Here is a 19,017-nt window from a genome sequence, read left to right as displayed (position 1 = left end):
ATTCGAGGTCAATGACTGCTGCACCCTTGGCTGATGGCTCGTGCACAACCAGCTGCAGCCTGTGTTCTGACATTGATTTTGGAACATGTCTGCTCATTACTAACCGTATTCAATAACTACAGCATGTTAGCACTTCATCTCCCAAAACAAGTCCACTCATGGCTGCTCGTTCTAGTCCCCACACCATTTAAAGGCGCCCACTACAGGTGCATTCAGGTCTTTAATCCATTTAAACATGTCTTGACGTTTTGTGCAGTCATTCCAGCAGTGACAGTCCGAAATTAACCCAGACCAAATCTACCAAATCATAGTCGCTGCAGTCCTTTCTGCGCCTGTAGCAGCAGCCATCTTTGTAGAACATTGCTTCATGTGTGATGCCCAACTCCAGGCCTTGAGGGCCGGATCCATGTCGGGTTTTCAGGATACCCCTCATTAATATTCATGAGATAAATTTGCATACACTTTTAAAAACAAATTCTATTAAGGTGTTTGGTTTCATTATAAACCTTTCACCTGTTACACAATGCCACTTAAAACAATATTACAATTCATAAAACCATAACATTCCAAAATTCATCATCAATAAAACACAGTATTATTGTACACAAAAATGTTAGATCTTTCAAAAGTCTTTCCCATATACTGTGTCAGTTTTTCTGATAACCCAGGACTGAATAATATTAAATGATGTCATGTTTCCACACCTCCCTCCGTATCACACAGAACCTGCAATTAAGATGTATTCCCTTCCTCACTGTCCAGATCTCCTTGATTGGTACAAGTTCAGTCGAAACCTTAGGAATCTTGACCTGTAGAAACCACTAGGAAACAGTCTTAAGTATCTTGGCAAGGTGTTATAAACCTGACTTTCCACATTAAAATCTTTAACTTTGATCAATTGTATCCAGCCAATCCTTTCTCCACCGTTTAATTTTCAATGGTTCTGGGTTGGAGACACGTGTGCTTTCTGGCGCGTTTAGGTCGGATAGAATAGCAGAGCATGCCAGTCTCCACGTCCCTAGAAGCGGTTCGGTTTGTTTTTTTAAAACATCCTTCAACAATAAAAAACATGTAACTAACAATTGGTTTATACATTTTCGATATAGAGCAAGAGACTTCCATACCACCATCGGATACAGAGATGTAAGTCCCAGTTCATACCGTATCACCGGCTTAGGGGTTGTACTAGGAAGGCACAGTACTTACTGCCCCGTAAGTAAGTATGGCCCCCACTTTCATCCTATAAAGAAGTTAAGGTCGGCCTCAAAGAGAAATGCCCAAACCTTTTAAGTAGGGTAGCGGCCTGTATGCTAGACGTTTATCCTTAATTGAGCTATCCTTGGGCTGTGACTTACACTAATATTTACCAACATCCCCAGGTTAGTAAATGATTTCACTTTGGCAACCACCTTTCCTGCCCCGTGCTGGTTCATTTATTTGCTAATTCCGAATTTTTGACAGCGTGTTCTCTGCATCATTCTGTTTTATTCTCCATGTCTTTGCTTTCAGCCAATTAATATATTTTTGGCGCCACCTTTTCAAGAGTACTAGTTTATTTGTCCTTCCACTTAATTTTTTTCGCTTTAGATCCGCTCCAAGGGCCCATTTTTCATGTACCACAGAGATGTTGCAGGTGTGTTTACTAGCAGAATCCGTCCTCCTGTTTGCACCAACTGAAGATGTAAATTGAGTTAAAAAACACAGATAGTCAATGATAGGAGTTTGTTTTACTTCCCCCTTCTATTTTTTCTCCTAATAGTCCTTTATGTAACTTGGCTATGCATTGTGCATTCATTTTCAACCCATTGCGGCCTTGCAGCACTTCAAGGTTTACTGCACTTGTTCTTTCAACAATCTTTATTTGCTTATCCCAAGACATTTGGAGGATATTATGGTCACTTGCTTTGGTAGAGACAACTTTGAATCTTGTAACTAACGGTAGGAAATTCCCACTTACAAAGATGTAATCTATTACAGCCTTCTTGCCTCCACTTTCCCAAGTTACTCCACCTGGAATGTCCCCGTCTGCCAAGTCATTAGGCCTGTGCAGATTCCTGCATGTAGCTTCCTCACCCCACAATAATCTCCTTTTGTCAATGTAGTTTGGTTTTGCATCTTTCCCCAAATCCAGTATATTAAAATCTCCACAGATAATAATATTAGGGTCCCGAGTGCATTCACAACTTAAATTTATAGTCTCTGCCAGACCTTCAATTAACTCTTCATCTTCGATATCTCTTGGGTTCCAGTAGACATTGCATAATACATACCAAGTATATGAAGTTGGGTTTAAGCAACATTCGCGTAACACCAATGCTTCTATATATGAGTTTGGATGTGTAACCACAATCACTTCCATGTTAGACCCAATCTTTAGAGCCGTCAGGAGGCCCGAAGCTGGTCTACCTTTTAGGCCCTTAAAAGCAGGGTTCAAAAAGAACGAATAACCATCGAGTACCGGTACCTCCCGGAGCCAGCTTTTCTGTAGGCACTCAATAGTGAATAATTCAAAAGGCAAGCCCGCCAGCCCAAGAATTCCCCCCTCCAGTATTCGTCTTTCTGGCTCCTCATACTCCACTTTCCTGTGTGCGCCCCGTCCACCGCCCACCGTTACCACAAGCGGAATTCTTCTGTTCCTTTCCAGATTTTGTTTTCCATTTTCTCAGCTACTAGGGCTGTCAGAGTGGGAGGCGAGGGAGGTTCTCCATTCCCCCATCGGTCTGGCAGTCTTCCCTGAACCTCTCTTAGTCCCACTACCTCATTAGGAAAGTCTAATGTGCACTCGAGAATATTAATATATGCCTCCGTTTCCACCGGCACCTCGCTCTTTTCAAGCTGGCCTCTTGGTGGGCACTAGATATGCCAGCCCTATCTATTTCTGCTCACCTTGGCAGTCCATGCTGGTTGCTGTTCTGTTATCAATCAGAAACCATCACTGCTCGTGCACATTCATGTAATGTGTGTGAACACTGGGAATATTGAAACATTATTACATCAGGTACCGTAAAGCGCTCTCTCACTTACATTTTTCATTTTTTAATGATTCCCATTGTATAAAGTGCCTTACAAATGTTCAATAAAATAAAATAAATAAATAAAATATTCTCAGCAAGACATTATTTAATCACCAAAATTGTGAACTGCTTTTTAAAAAATATACAATTTTCCTTTTTAACGATCACTTCCAGTATGTATTGTTGTTATAATAAGAATGTTTCTCTTGTTTTACACATTATCAAAACCTACAATAACCATACAAATAATTTTCTGATTGAAAATGATGATTTCAAGAGGAACAGTCTGGTACAGTCCTATTGTACTCTTTCGAAATACTCCTATGAGAAGTGGATCTGGACAAATAGCACCAATGATAGTTATTGCCTGTTTTACATGAAAACAAATAGTATTTTAGGATCATAAAAATCAGATCTTTATATTGGCAACAATGTCTGTCATGAAATGCTTGTGTGCTTGTACGCAGGAATGGTTCTCATTTTATCATTCACAGCACTAAGCCTAACATCAAAGTGTTTGCAACCATATAGCATAAATAATCATTCGGTTAGCCTGAGGACTTGGATGTGAGGATAAATGAGCCACTCGATTGGGGTGAAAACCCCCACTCTTTTCGAAAATGGCTGCAACGCTCCCTCTCAAGATTATAATTCTCTTTCATATCATGTCTCTTTTGGGCAATAAACAACACTAAAGCATTTTAAGATGGCAAAGATTGCACAATTGTTTTAATCCCTTCAAGACTAGGGTTCAAATCCCCCATTAACAATTGCACCCCCCTAAATGTTTCCACATCTGCTTCATTTCTTGGGCCCCCCTGTATTTTGAGAGGCATCCCCTAATACACCCTGGACACTTAACACGTTAAACCCAAAGATTTGTTATACTGCGGCCACGTGATCATAAGTATTGCCCCCCCCCCCCGATCTCTGCATGAGCGGTGAGGCACACGCCCCCTCCTACAGAACCTTCAGGGCCCTGACAATTATTGTACATATAAGGCCCTTCTAAGGGCTGTGGTCTTCTGCACATTACTGTGTTTCATGAGAATGGCTGTGGTCATCTGCACATTACTGTGTTTCATGAGAATGGCTGTGGTCATCTGCACATTGCTGGGTTTCATGAGCATGGCTGTGGTCTCCTGCACATTGCTGGGATTCATGAGCATGGCTGTGGTCTTCTGCACATTGCCGGGTTTTATGAGAATAGCTGTGGCCGTCTGCACGTTGCTGGGTTTGATGAGAATGGCTGTGGTCTTCTGCACATTGCTGTGTTTCATGAGAATGGCTGTGGTCATCTGCACATTGCTGGGTTTCATGAGCATGGCTGTGGTCTCCTGCACATTGCTGGGATTCATGAGCATGGCTGTGGTCTTCTGCACATTGCCGGGTTTTATGAGAATAGCTGTGGCCGTCTGCACGTTGCTGGGTTTGATGAGAATGGCTGTGGTCTTCTGCACATTGCTGGGTTTCATGAGAATGGCTGTGGTCTTCTGCCCATTGCTGGGTTTCATGAGAATGGCTGTGGCTGTCTGCACGTTGCTGTGTTTGATGAGAATGGTCGTGGTCTTCTGCACATTGCTGGGTTTCATGAGGATGGCTGTGGTCTTCTGCACATTGCTGGGTTTTATGAGAAAGGCTGTGGTCTTCTGCACATTGCTGGGTTTCATGAGAATGTCTGTGGTCTTCTGCACATTTCTGGGTTTCATGAGGATGGCTGTGTTCTTCTGCACATTGATGGGTTATGGCTGTGGTCTTCTGCACGTTGCTGGGTTTGATGAGAATGGCTGTGGTCATCTGCACATTGCTGGGTTTGATGAGAATGGCTGTGATCTTCTGCACATTGCTGGGTTTCATGAGAATGGCTGTGGTCTTCTGCACATTGCTGGGTTTCATGAGAATGTCTGTGGTCTTCTGCACATTGCTGGGTTTCATGAGAATGGCTGTGGTCTTCTGCACATTTCTGGGTTTCATGAGGATGGCTGTGGTCTTCTGCACATTGCTGGGTTTCATGAGAATGGCTGTGGTCTTCTGCACATTGCTGGGTTTCATGAGGATGGCTGTGGTCTTCTGCACATTGCTGGGTTTCATGAGAATGGCTGTGGTCTTCTGCACGTTGCTGGGTTTCATGAGAATGTCTGTGGTCTTCTGCACATTTCTGGGTTTCATGAGGATGGCTGTGGTCTTCTGCACATTGATGGGTTATGGCTGTGGTCTTCTGCACGTTGCTGGGTTTGATGAGAATGGCTGTGGTCATCTGCACATTGCTGGGTTTGATGAGAATGGCTGTGATCTTCTGCACATTGCTGGGTTTCATGAGAATGGCTGTGGTCTTCTGCACATTGCTGGGTTTCATGAGAATGGCTGTGGTCTTCTGCACATTGCTGGGTTTCATGAGAATGGCTGTGGTCTTCTGCACATTTCTGGGTTTCATCGGAATGGCTGTGGTCTTCTGCACATTGTTGGGTTTCATGAGAATGGCTGTTGCCGTCTGCACGTTGCTGGGTTTGATGAGAATGGCCGTGGTCTTCTGCACATTGCTTGGTTGAGGCTGTGATATTCTGCACATTGCTGGGTTTCATGAGAATGGCTCTGGTCTTCTGCACATTGCTGGTTTTCATGGGAATGGCTCTGGTCTTCTGCACATTTCTGGGTTTCATTGGAATGGCTGTGGTCTTCTGCACATTCCTCTGTTTCATGGGAATGGCTGTAATCTTCTGCACATTGCTGGGTTTCATGAGCATGGCTGTGGTCTTCTGCACATTTCTGGGTTTCATCGGAATGGCTGTGGTCTTCTGCACATTGATGGGTTATGGCTGTGATATTCTGCACATTGCTGGTTTTCTTGGGAATGGCTCTGGTCTTCTGCACATTGCTGGTTTTCATGGGAATGGCTCTGGTCTTCTGCACATTGCTGGGTTTCATGAGAATGGCTGTGGTCTTCTGCACATTTCTGGGTTTCATCGGAATGGCTGTGGTCTTCTGCACATTGTTGGGTTTCATGAGAATGGCTGTTGCCGTCTGCACGGTGCTGGGTTTGATGAGAATGGCTGTGGTCTTCTGCACATTGCTGGGCTTCATGAGAATGGCTGTGGTCTTCTGCACATTGCTGGGTTTCATGAGAATGACTGTGGTCTTCTGCACATTGCTGTGTTTCATGGGAATGACTGTGGTCTTCTGCACATTGCTGTGTTTCATGGGAATGGCTGTGGTTTTCTGCACATTGCTGGGTTTCATGAGGATGGCTGTGGTCTTCTGCACATTGCTGGGTTTCATGAGAATGGCTCTGGTCTTCTGCACATTTCTGGGTTTCATGAGAATGTCTGTGGTCTTCTGCACATTCCTGGGTTTCATCAGAATGGCTGTGGTTTTCTGCACATTGCTGGGTTTCATGAGAATGGCTGTGGTCTTCTGCACATTGCTGGGTTTCATGAGAATGTCTGTGGTCTTCTGCACATTTCTGGGTTTCATGAGGATGGCTGTGGTCTTCTGCACATTGATGGGTTATGGCTGTGGTCTTCTGCACATTGCTGGGTTTCATGAGGATGGCTGTGGTCTTCTGCACATTGCTGTGTTTCATGGGAATGGCTGTGATCTTCTGCACATTGCTGGGTTTCATGAGAATGGCTGTGATCTTCTGCACATTGCTGGGTTTCATGGGAATGGCTGTGGTCTTCTGCACATTGTTGGGTTTCATGAGAATGGCTCTGGTCTTCTGCACATTTCTGGGTTTCATCGGAATGGCTGTGCTCTTCTGCACATTGTTGGGTTTCATGAGAATGGCTGGTGCCGTCTGCACGTTGCTGGGTTTGATGAGAATGGCCGTGGTCTTTTGCACATTGCTTGGTTGAGGCAGTGGTCTTCTGCACATTGCTGGGCTTCATGAGAATGACTGTGGTCTTCTGCACATTGCTGTGTTTCATGGGAATGGCTGTGGTCTTCTGCACATTGCTGGGTTTCATGAGAATGGCTGTGGTCTTCTGCACATTGCTGGGTTTCATGAGGATGGCTGTGGTCTTCTGCACATTGCTGTGTTTCATGGGAATGGCTGTGGTCTTCTGCACATTGCTGGGTTTCATGAGAATGGCTGTGGTCTTCTGCACATTTCTGGGTTTCATGAGGATGGCTGTGGTCTTCTGCACATTGCTGGGTTTTATGAGAATGGCTGTGGTCTTCTGCACGTTGCTGGGTTTCATGAGGATGGCTGTGGTCTTCTGCACATTGCTGGGTTTCATGAGGATGGCTGTGGTCTTCTGCACGTTGCTGGGTTTTATGAGAATGGCTGTGGTCTTCTGCACATTTCTGGGTTTCATGAGGATGGCTGTGGTCTTCTGCACATTGCTGGGTTTTATGAGAATGGCTGTGGTCTTCTGCACATTGCTGGGTTTCATGAGAATGGCTGTGGTCTTCTGCACGTTGCTGGGTTTCATGAGAATGTCTGTGGTCTTCTGCACATTTCTGGGTTTCATGAGGATGGCTGTGGTCTTCTGCACATTGATGGGTTATGGCTGTGGTCTTCTGCACATTGCTGGGTTTCATGAGGATGGCTGTGGTCTTCTGCACATTGCTGTGTTTCATGGGAATGGCTGTGATCTTCTGCACATTGCTGGGTTTCATGAGAATGGCTGTGATCTTCTGCACATTGCTGGGTTTCATGGGAATGGCTGTGGTCTTCTGCACATTGTTGGGTTTCATGAGAATGGCTCTGGTCTTCTGCACATTTCTGGGTTTCATCGGAATGGCTGTGCTTTTCTGCACATTGTTGGGTTTCATGAGAATGGCTGGTGCCGTCTGCACGTTGCTGGGTTTGATGAGAATGGCCGTGGTCTTTTGCACATTGCTTGGTTGAGGCAGTGGTCTTCTGCACATTGCTGGGCTTCATGAGAATGACTGTGGTCTTCTGCACATTGCTGTGTTTCATGGGAATGGCTGTGGTCTTCTGCACATTGCTGGGTTTCATGAGAATGGCTGTGGTCTTCTGCACATTGCTGGGTTTCATGAGGATGGCTGTGGTCTTCTGCACATTGCTGTGTTTTATGAGAATGGCTGTGGTCTTCTGCACATTGCTGGGTTTCATGAGGATGGCTGTGGTCTTCTGCACATTGCTGGGTTTCATGAGGATGGCTGTGGTCTTCTGCACGTTGCTGGGTTTTATGAGAATGGCTGTGGTCTTCTGCACATTGCTGGGTTTCATGAGAATGGCTGTGGTCTTCTGCACGTTGCTGGGTTTCATGAGAATGTCTGTGGTCTTCTGCACATTTCTGGGTTTCATGAGGATGGCTGTGGTCTTCTGCACATTGATGGGTTATGGCTGTGGTCTTCTGCACGTTGCTGGGTTTGATGAGAATGGCTGTGGTCATCTGCACATTGCTGGGTTTGATGAGAATGGCTGTGATCTTCTGCACATTGCTGGGTTTCATGAGAATGGCTGTGGTCTTCTGCACATTGCTGGGTTTCATGAGAATGTCTGTGGTCTTCTGCACATTGCTGGGTTTCATGAGAATGGCTGTGGTCTTCTGCACATTTCTGGGTTTCATCGGAATGGCTGTGGTCTTCTGCACATTGTTGGGTTTCATAAGAATGGCTGTTGCCGTCTGCACGTTGCTGGGTTTGATGAGAATGGCCGTGGTCTTCTGCACATTGCTTGGTTGAGGCTGTGATATTCTGCACATTGCTGGGTTTCATGAGAATGGCTCTGGTCTTCTGCACATTGCTGGTTTTCTTGGGAATGGCTCTGGTCTTCTGCACATTTCTGGGTTTCATTGGAATGGCTGTGGTCTTCTGCACATTGTTGGGTTTCATGAGAATGGCTGGTGCCGTCTGCACATTGCTGGGTTTGATGGGAATGACTGTGGTCTTCTGCACATTGCTGTGTTTCATGGGAATGGCTGTGGTCTTCTGCACATTGCTTGGTTGAGGCAGTGGTCTTCTGCACGTTGCTGGGCTTCATGAGAATGGCTCTGGTCTTCTGCACATTTCTGGGTTTCATCGGAATGGCTGTGCTCTTCTGCACATTGTTGGGTTTCATGAGAATGGCTGGTGCCGTCTGCACGTTGCTGGGTTTGATGAGAATGGCTGTGGTCTTTTGAACATTGCTTGGTTGAGGCAGTGGTCTTCTGCACATTGCTGGGCTTCATGAGAATGGCTGTGGTCTTCTGCACATTGCTGTGTTTCATGGGAATGGCTGTGGTCTTCTGCACATTGCTGGGTTTCATGAGAATGACTGTGGTCTTCTGCACATTGCTGTGTTTCATGGGAATGGCTGTGGTTTTCTGCACATTGCTGGGCTTCATGAGAATGGCTGTGGTCTTCTGCACATTGCTGGGTTTCATGAGAATGGCTGTGGTCTTCTGCACATTGCTGGGTTTCATGAGAATGACTGTGGTCTTCTGCACATTGCTGTGTTTCATGGGAATGGCTGTGGTCTTCTGCACATTGCTGGGTTTCATGAGAATGACTGTGGTCTTCTGCACATTGCTGTGTTTCATGGGAATGGCTGTGGTTTTCTGCACATTGCTGGGCTTCATGAGAATGGCTGTGGTCTTCTGCACATTGCTGGGCTTCATGAGAATGGCTGTGGTCTTCTGCACATTGCTGGGTTTCATGAGAATGACTGTGGTCTTCTGCACATTGCTGTGTTTCATGGGAATGGCTGTGGTCTTCTGCACATTGCTGGGTTTCATGAGAATGACTGTGGTCTTCTGCACATTGCTGTGTTTCATGGGAATGGCTGTGGTTTTCTGCACATTTCTGGGTTTCATCGGAATGGCTGTGCTCTTCTGCACATTGTTGGGTTTCATGAGAATGGCTGGTGCCGTCTGCACGTTGCTGGGTTTGATGAGAATGGCTGTGCTCTTCTGCACATTGCTGGGCTTCATGAGAATGGCTGTGGTCTTCTGCACATTGCTGGGTTTCATGAGAATGGCTGTGGTCTTCTGCACATTGCTGGGTTTCATGAGAATGACTGTGGTCTTCTGCACATTGCTGTGTTTCATGAGAATGACTGTGGTCTTCTGCACATTGCTGGGTTTCATGAGAATGGCTGTGGTCTTCTGCACATTGCTGGGTTTCATGAGAATGGCTGTGGTCTTCTGCACATTGCTGGGTTTCATGAGAATGGCTGTGGTCTTCTGCACGTTGCTGGGTTTCATGAGAATGTCTGTGGTCTTCTGCACATTTCTGGGTTTCATGAGGATGGCTGTGGTCTTCTGCACATTGATGGGTTATGGCTGTGGTCTTCTGCACATTGCTGGGTTTCATGAGGATGGCTGTGGTCTTCTGCACATTGCTGTGTTTCATGGGAATGGCTGTGATCTTCTGCACATTGCTGGGTTTCATGAGAATGGCTGTGATCTTCTGCACATTGCTGGGTTTCATGGGAATGGCTGTGGTCTTCTGCACATTGTTGGGTTTCATGAGAATGGCTCTGGTCTTCTGCACATTTCTGGGTTTCATCGGAATGGCTGTGCTCTTCTGCACATTGTTGGGTTTCATGAGAATGGCTGGTGCCGTCTGCACGTTGCTGGGTTTGATGAGAATGGCCGTGGTCTTTTGCACATTGCTTGGTTGAGGCAGTGGTCTTCTGCACATTGCTGGGCTTCATGAGAATGACTGTGGTCTTCTGCACATTGCTGGGTTTCATGAGGATGGCTGTGGTCTTCTGCACATTGCTGTGTTTCATGGGAATGGCTGTGATCTTCTGCACATTGCTGTGTTTCATGGGAATGGCTGTGGTCTTCTGCACATTGCTGGGTTTCATGAGAATGGCTGTGGTCTTCTGCACATTGCTGGGTTTCATGAGGATGGCTGTGGTCTTCTGCACATTGCTGTGTTTCATGGGAATGGCTGTGGTCTTCTGCACATTGCTGGGTTTCATGAGAATGGCTGTGGTCTTCTGCACATTTCTGGGTTTCATGAGGATGGCTGTGGTCTTCTGCACATTGCTGGGTTTTATGAGAATGGCTGTGGTCTTCTGCACATTGCTGGGTTTCATGAGGATGGCTGTGGTCTTCTGCACGTTGCTGGGTTTTATGAGAATGACTGTGGTCTTCTGCACATTGCTGGGTTTCATGAGAATGACTGTGGTCTTCTGCACATTGCTGTGTTTCATGGGAATGACTGTGGTCTTCTGCACATTGCTGTGTTTCATGGGAATGGCTGTGGTCTTCTGCACATTGCTGGGTTTCATGAGAATGGCTGTGGTCTTCTGCACATTGCTGGGTTTCATGAGAATGGCTGTGGTCTTCTGCACATTGCTGGGTTTCATGAGAATGGCTGTGGTCTTCTGCACGTTGCTGGGTTTCATGAGAATGTCTGTGGTCTTCTGCACATTTCTGGGTTTCATGAGGATGGCTGTGGTCTTCTGCACATTGATGGGTTATGGCTGTGGTCTTCTGCACATTGCTGGGTTTCATGAGGATGGCTGTGGTCTTCTGCACATTGCTGTGTTTCATGGGAATGGCTGTGATCTTCTGCACATTGCTGGGTTTCATGAGAATGGCTGTGATCTTCTGCACATTGCTGGGTTTCATGGGAATGGCTGTGGTCTTCTGCACATTGTTGGGTTTCATGAGAATGGCTCTGGTCTTCTGCACATTTCTGGGTTTCATCGGAATGGCTGTGCTCTTCTACACATTGTTGGGTTTCATGAGAATGGCTGGTGCCGTCTGCACGTTGCTGGGTTTGATGAGAATGGCCGTGGTCTTTTGCACATTGCTTGGTTGAGGCAGTGGTCTTCTGCACATTGCTGGGCTTCATGAGAATGACTGTGGTCTTCTGCACATTGCTGTGTTTCATGGGAATGGCTGTGGTCTTCTGTACATTGCTGGGTTTCATGAGAATGGCTGTGGTCTTCTGCACATTGCTGGGTTTCATGAGGATGGCTGTGGGCTTCTGCACATTGCTGTGTTTCATGGGAATGGCTGTGGTCTTCTGCACATTGCTGGGTTTCATGAGAATGGCTGTGGTCTTCTGCACATTTCTGGGTTTCATGAGGATGGCTGTGGTCTTCTGCACATTGCTGGGTTTTATGAGAATGGCTGTGGTCTTCTGCACATTGCTGGGTTTCATGAGGATGGCTGTGGTCTTCTGCACATTGCTGGGTTTCATGAGGATGGCTGTGGTCTTCTGCACGTTTCTGGGTTTTATGAGAATGGCTGTGGTCTTCTGCACATTTCTGGGTTTCATGAGGATGGCTGTGGTCTTCTGCACATTGCTGGGTTTTATGAGAATGGCTGTGGTCTTCTGCACATTGCTGGGTTTCATGAGAATGGCTGTGGTCTTCTGCACGTTGCTGGGTTTCATGAGAATGTCTGTGGTCTTCTGCACATTTCTGGGTTTCATGAGGATGGCTGTGGTCTTCTGCACATTGATGGGTTATGGCTGTGGTCTTCTGCACATTGCTGGGTTTCATGAGGATGGCTGTGGTCTTCTGCACATTGCTGTGTTTCATGGGAATGGCTGTGATCTTCTGCACATTGCTGGGTTTCATGAGAATGGCTGTGATCTTCTGCACATTGCTGGGTTTCATGGGAATGGCTGTGGTCTTCTGCACATTGTTGGGTTTCATGAGAATGGCTCTGGTCTTCTGCACATTTCTGGGTTTCATCGGAATGGCTGTGCTCTTCTGCACATTGTTGGGTTTCATGAGAATGGCTGGTGCCGTCTGCACGTTGCTGGGTTTGATGAGAATGGCCGTGGTCTTTTGCACATTGCTTGGTTGAGGCAGTGGTCTTCTGCACATTGCTGGGCTTCATGAGAATGACTGTGGTCTTCTGCACATTGCTGTGTTTCATGGGAATGGCTGTGGTCTTCTGCACATTGCTGGGTTTCATGAGAATGGCTGTGGTCTTCTGCACATTGCTGGGTTTCATGAGGATGGCTGTGGTCTTCTGCACATTGCTGTGTTTCATGGGAATGGCTGTGGTCTTCTGCACATTGCTGGGTTTCATGAGAATGGCTGTGGTCTTCTGCACATTTCTGGGTTTCATGAGGATGGCTGTGGTCTTCTGCACATTGCTGGGTTTTATGAGAATGGCTGTGGTCTTCTGCACATTGCTGGGTTTCATGAGGATGGCTGTGGTCTTCTGCACATTGCTGGGTTTCATGTGGATGGCTGTGGTCTTCTGCACGTTGCTGGGTTTTATGAGAATGGCTGTGGTCTTCTGCACATTGCTGGGTTTCATGAGTATGGCTGTGGTCTTCTGCACATTGCTGGGTTTCATGAGAATGGCTGTGGTCTTCTGCACGTTGCTGGGTTTCATGAGAATGTCTGTGGTCTTCTGCACATTTCTGGGTTTCATGAGGATGGCTGTGGTCTTCTGCACATTGATGGGTTATGGCTGTGGTCTTCTGCACGTTGCTGGGTTTGATGAGAATGGCTGTGGTCATCTGCACATTGCTGGGTTTGATGAGAATGGCTGTGATCTTCTGCACATTGCTGGGTTTCATGAGAATGGCTGTGGTCTTCTGCACATTGCTGGGTTTCATGAGAATGTCTGTGGTCTTCTGCACATTGCTGGGTTTCATGAGAATGGCTGTTGCCGTCTGCACGTTGCTGGGTTTGATGAGAATGGCCGTGGTCTTCTGCACATTGCTTGGTTGAGGCTGTGATATTCTGCACATTGCTGGGTTTCATGAGAATGGCTCTGGTCTTCTGCACATTGCTGGTTTTCTTGGGAATGGCTCTGGTCTTCTGCACATTTCTGGGTTTCATTGGAATGGCTGTGGTCTTCTGCACATTGTTGGGTTTCATGAGAATGGCTGGTGCCGTCTGCACGTTGCTGGGTTTGATGGGAATGACTGTGGTCTTCTGCACATTGCTGTGTTTCATGGGAATGGCTGTGGTCTTCTGCACATTGCTTGGTTGAGGCAGTGGTCTTCTGCACGTTGCTGGGCTTCATGAGAATGGCTCTGGTCTTCTGCACATTTCTGGGTTTCATCGGAATGGCTGTGCTCTTCTGCACATTGTTGGGTTTCATGAGAATGGCTGGTGCCGTCTGCACGTTGCTGGGTTTGATGAGAATGGCTGTGGTCTTTTGAACATTGCTTGGTTGAGGCAGTGGTCTTCTGCACATTGCTGGGCTTCATGAGAATGGCTGTGGTCTTCTGCACATTGCTGGGTTTCATGAGAATGACTGTGGTCTTCTGCACATTGCTGTGTTTCATGGGAATGGCTGTGGTCTTCTGCACATTGCTGGGTTTCATGAGAATGACTGTGGTCTTCTGCACATTGCTGTGTTTCATGAGAATGGCTGTGGTCTTCTGCACATTGCTGGGTTTCATGAGAATGGCTCTGGTCTTCTGCACATTTCTGGGTTTCATGAGAATGGCTGTGGTCTTCTGCACATTGCTGGGCTTCATGAGAATGGCTGTGGTCTTCTGCACATTGCTGGGTTTCATGAGAATGACTGTGGTCTTCTGCACATTGCTGTGTTTCATGGGAATGGCTGTGGTCTTCTGCACATTGCTGGGGTTCATGAGAATGACTGTGGTCTTCTGCACATTGCTGTGTTTCATGGGAATGGCTGTGGTTTTCTGCACATTTCTGGGTTTCATCGGAATGGCTGTGCTCTTCTGCACATTGTTGGGTTTCATGAGAATGGCTGGTGCCGTCTGCACGTTGCTGGGTTTGATGAGAATGGCCGTGGTCTTTTGCACATTGCTTGGTTGAGGCTGTGATATTCTGCACATTGCTGGGTTTCATGAGAATGGCTGGTGCCGTCTGCACGTTGCTGGGTTTGATGAGAATGGCCGTGGTCTTTTGCACATTGCTTGGTTGAGGCTGTGATATTCTGCACATTGCTGGGTTTCATGAGAATGGCTGTGGTCTTCTGCACATTGCTGGGTTTCATGAGAATGTCTGTGCTCTTCTGCACATTGATGGGTTTCATGACATTGGCTGTGCTCTTCTGTACATTGATGGGTTATGGCTGTGGTTTTCTGCAATTGCTGTGTTTCATGGGAATGGCTGTGGTCTTCTGGCTGTGGTCCTCTGCCGATTGCTGGGTTTCATGAGAATGGCTGTGGTCTTCTGCACATTCCTCTGTTTCATGGGAATGGCTGTAATCTTCTGCACATTGCTGGTTTTCATGGGAATGGCTCTGGTCTTCTGCACATTGCTGGTTTTCATGGGAATGGCTCTGGTCTTCTGCACATTGCTGGGTTTCATGAGAATGGCTCTGGTCTTCTGCACATTGCTGGGTTTCATGAGAAGGGCTGTGGTCTTCTGCACATTGCTGGGTTTCATGAGCATGGCTGCGGTCTCCTGCACATTGCTGGGTTTCATGAGAAGGGCTGTGGTCTTCTGCACATTGCTGGGTTTCATGAGAATGTCTGTGGTCTTCTGCACATTGCTGGGTTTCATGAGAATGGCTGTGGTCTTCTGCACATTCCTCTGTTTCATGGGAATGGCTGTGGTCTTCACCACATTGATGGGTTTCATGACAATGGCTGTGGTCTTCTGCACATTCCTCTGTTTCATGGGAATGGCTGTGGTCTTCTGCACATTGATGGGTTATGGCTGTGGTCTTCTGCACATTGCTGGGTTTGATGAGGATGGCTGTGGTCTTCGACACATTGCTGTGTTTCATGAGAATGGCTGTGGTCTTCTGCACATTGCTAGCTTTCATGGGAATGGCTGTGGTGGTCTTCTGCACATTGCTGGTTTACATGGGAATGACTGTGGTCTTCTTCACATTGCTGGGTTTCGTGGGAATGGCTGTGGTCTCCTGCACATTGCTGGGTTTCATGAGAATGGCTGTGGTCTTCTGCACATTGCTGGTTTTCATGAGCATGGCTGTGCTCTTCTGCACATTCCTGGGTTTCATGAGCATGGCTGCGGTCTCCTGCACATTGCTGGGTTTCATGAGAATGGCTGTGGTCTTCTGCACATTGCTGGGTTTCATGAGCATGGCTGTGGTCTTCTGCACATTGCTGGGTTTCATGAGCATGGCTGTGGCCTTTCGATGGTGGTTAAAACGTGCTCTGCTTTCCTTTCTTTGCAGGCGGCAGCAACAAGAGGATGAGTCCAGAGCCAGTCGCCTCAACGGTAAAACGATCATGAATGAATCAGAGGCAGCAAGAGGGGCAGAATTACTGGGTGCAGGAGCAGGGGTGAAGGTTTCTGGGGGTGGTGGGCTCCAGAGCTGGCATCTACTGGTGTATGGGTTGGGTTATATGAAGCACAAACCTATAGGGGAAACAACAGAGCACGGCCCAAGAGGACGGGGGTCCAATATGGACGCCATTAGAAAGGTGAAAGAAGATGGGCGCAGAGGGCCACCGTCCCGGGATCCAGGGTACAGGGGCATGCCCGTGTCTGAAGAGCACGGAGGTCAGCTCAGGGGGTCCCGCCCACCAGGGAGAAGGTAAGTTGGTGCTGGGGGCAGTGTCTGATAATAGGAAGCAGCCGAGTGCAACTAAGGGCCGCGTCTGGATATCCAGGTGTGCACGCCAGGTGGGACCTTCCCGTGGTGCAGCCATTCCCCCCAGCCTTGGTTCTGCCCACCGTGCCAATCACAGCGCTTATTCACCCTGGGACAATCTGCATAAATAGCTGCCACGATTGGCACAGTTCAGTGGCAGCCACCAGAACATCCTCCTCACGTAAAGGCCACGTGCACACACTGAAAAGGTACCCTGTATCCGATCTGAAAAATGCCGGCACCCGCTGCTATAACCTGGGCACTTGCCCTTAGCTATACCAACGTTATTGCTCTTTCCATTCGCTACCCTTACCTCCCTCTTTTGGAAAAAGGCCAGATGGAGACATTTTTCGTTTGTTGGCATAAATCGCTGCAGGTTTATTATCGCAGCATTGCTAAACACTACATTTTTGTCATCACTGCAAAACCAAACTTTGTGAAATTGTTCTCCAGGTGCGGTGACCAGCCGACTGCTCCATCTCAAAAACATTGCTTCCCCCATTTTCCAACCAAGTCCACTCTAGGCCAAAGCTCCCCCAACCATTATTGTCTGCGCCCCGCCTGCTCTTGCAGGTGATCCTTGGCTGGAGGAGTGCTGCTTTTGCCAACGGAAGCCGAGCCCTCTTTGATACCTCCAGCACCTTTGCCGCTAGGCCTCAGAGGAGCGCTGATCGCGAGAGGCTCGTTTGTAGTACGTACAGTGTCACTGGCCGCTGAAACACGTTCTGCGACTGCAACGGCAAAGAACGTGCACTTCCCTTGCTGTCGAAATCCTTATGTATGGCGGGTGGGAGGAAAACCAGCTCCCGGACTCCTTCCTTCAGCGTTGTTGGGGCAATGATGGTGTTGCCCGTGGGCTGAGTCGCTCTTATGCCCCTGGGCACACCCCCTTCCTTTGTTGACCTTTCGCTGGCTTCTCTCCTAGTTTGGGGGGCTTCCCGCCCTTTTCGTTCTTCCCAGGCTGCAGCCCTGTTTTTCACAGGCGTACGCCCAACCCCACCCCCTTATCCAGGGGGGAGGAAGGAGGACGCTGCCAGGTTATCTGGGTGCCTCCTTTAGGGTTCCCCCATCCTCAACTCCAGATTCGGGGCATATTTGAAAAGGGTGGGGAGTGGTCTCAGGTGTTTGCGTTTGGGTGGGCTTCTCTGGTGCACAGTCCTTTCATGCCACCACCGCTCACTCTTCCCAGAGTGCCCTCTGCCGCTATGTGACAAGTGTCTCTTCCGATTCCAGAACGCAAGGAGCTCAGAAGTGGACCCCGCAGCTGGACCCGGGGAACTGGACAGTCAAGAAGTGAAATATGCCACGCTGACCCTTCACGGTAGCCGGGATCAAAGGGACGCCACGTACAGTAACGTGGGCTTTCATAGGAGGCCCGCGGCGTCCAACGACACGCCCGAGAGCGTGGAGTACGCCAGCATCAACCTACAGCCACGGTAGCTGGACACAAGGGGCAGGGCAAGGGATCCTAGTCCTAGCAGAGGTAGAAGTCACCGGGTACCAGCAGGAACTGAGTTCCACTATGCTTAGCAGGACAAGGGATCCTAGCAGAGGTAGAAGTCACCGGGTACCAGCAGGAACTGAGTTCCACGATGCTTAGCAGGACAAGGGATCCTAGCAGAGGTAGATGTCACCGGGTACCAGCAGGAACTGAGTTCCACTACGCTTTGTTTTACAGTCCACATTTCCAGTACTTTTTCAAATCGTGCAGTTCAAGCATGTCTCTCCATTTTGCAGTACCTCTTTTATTTGGGGCCAATCCTTGCACTTGGGATAATGGCGGGTGGGTGGCTGGGGGGGCAATAGAACGCTGTCTGGGGCCTTTTTAAGCACTTCTTCCCTGCTCCTCTGTGGGCGTAGAAGATGGAGATGGCTTCTGAGGGGACATTTATTTTGACCAAAGAGAGGACATTGAAACCCAGTCTAGGGTGGTCGCTTTCTCCCACTCCTTACAAACATGTTCCCCCAGCTCCCAGCCTCCCCGCTGGAGTCACAGTCCCCCCACTTTTCTGTTGCACTTAAACCTCTGGATCCAGGGCTCAGGACCTCAGGGGAGTGTGGGTGCCAGCAGCAGCAGAACTATTGCTTTTATCAATCTAGGGTGGTAGGTGTGGGGCTTTGGTGGGATGAGTGGGTGAGACTATTTAGGGGTGCTGTTGGAATGTACTGTGGAAATACTGAAGGTTGGAGAGCAGAGGTAGAGCTGTGCACCCCAATCCCACCCCATGGCAAGAAACATTTGGACCAGAACTTGGCGTCTGTTTTTCTTTATTTCTAATGCACGTATTTACGTTTTTCATAATTGTAAATGTGCTTTACTGGTTCAATAAAGATTATTTTAATTACTTTAAAAAAAAGTTTACGTTTCTATAAATCCATGCCGCCTTTATGGAAGAAAGAAGCCGCCACACTGCCCTCAAATATGCGTATGCTATCAAGGTAGGTGGCAGGTAGGTGGGCTTGAGTATTCTCTGGCACATAAGCGCCATGAAACAAAGCAGGTAGCAAGCTCTATGCACTACACGCCACAGGTACCAGCAGTCCCATTGCCACGAGGTCACCTTTGGCCTATCTTGGTT

At 47.9% G+C, this 19,017-nt stretch overlaps 1 protein-coding gene across 1 annotated transcript in view; it reads left to right on the top strand.

Annotated features, from left to right (window-relative positions):
• Positions 1 to 18,795, top strand: part of LOC138520744 (CMRF35-like molecule 1) — a 176,203-nt gene extending 157,408 nt beyond the window's left edge. The window contains exons 6-7 of the mRNA XM_069633026.1: positions 16,019 to 16,062; positions 17,672 to 18,795. Coding sequence (XP_069489127.1) covers positions 16,019 to 16,062; positions 17,672 to 17,878 — 251 coding nt within the window. The 3' untranslated portion in view covers positions 17,879 to 18,795. The remainder of the gene's footprint in view (positions 1 to 16,018; positions 16,063 to 17,671) is intronic.
• Positions 18,796 to 19,017: the final 222 nt, after the last annotated feature.

The sequence above is a fragment of the Ambystoma mexicanum genome, chromosome 13 (assembly GCF_040938575.1).
Source record: "Ambystoma mexicanum isolate Mex_15411 chromosome 13, UKY_AmexF1_1, whole genome shotgun sequence".
Taxonomy (NCBI): domain Eukaryota; kingdom Metazoa; phylum Chordata; class Amphibia; order Caudata; family Ambystomatidae; genus Ambystoma; species Ambystoma mexicanum.
This window is presented reverse-complemented; position numbering and strand designations above follow the sequence as displayed.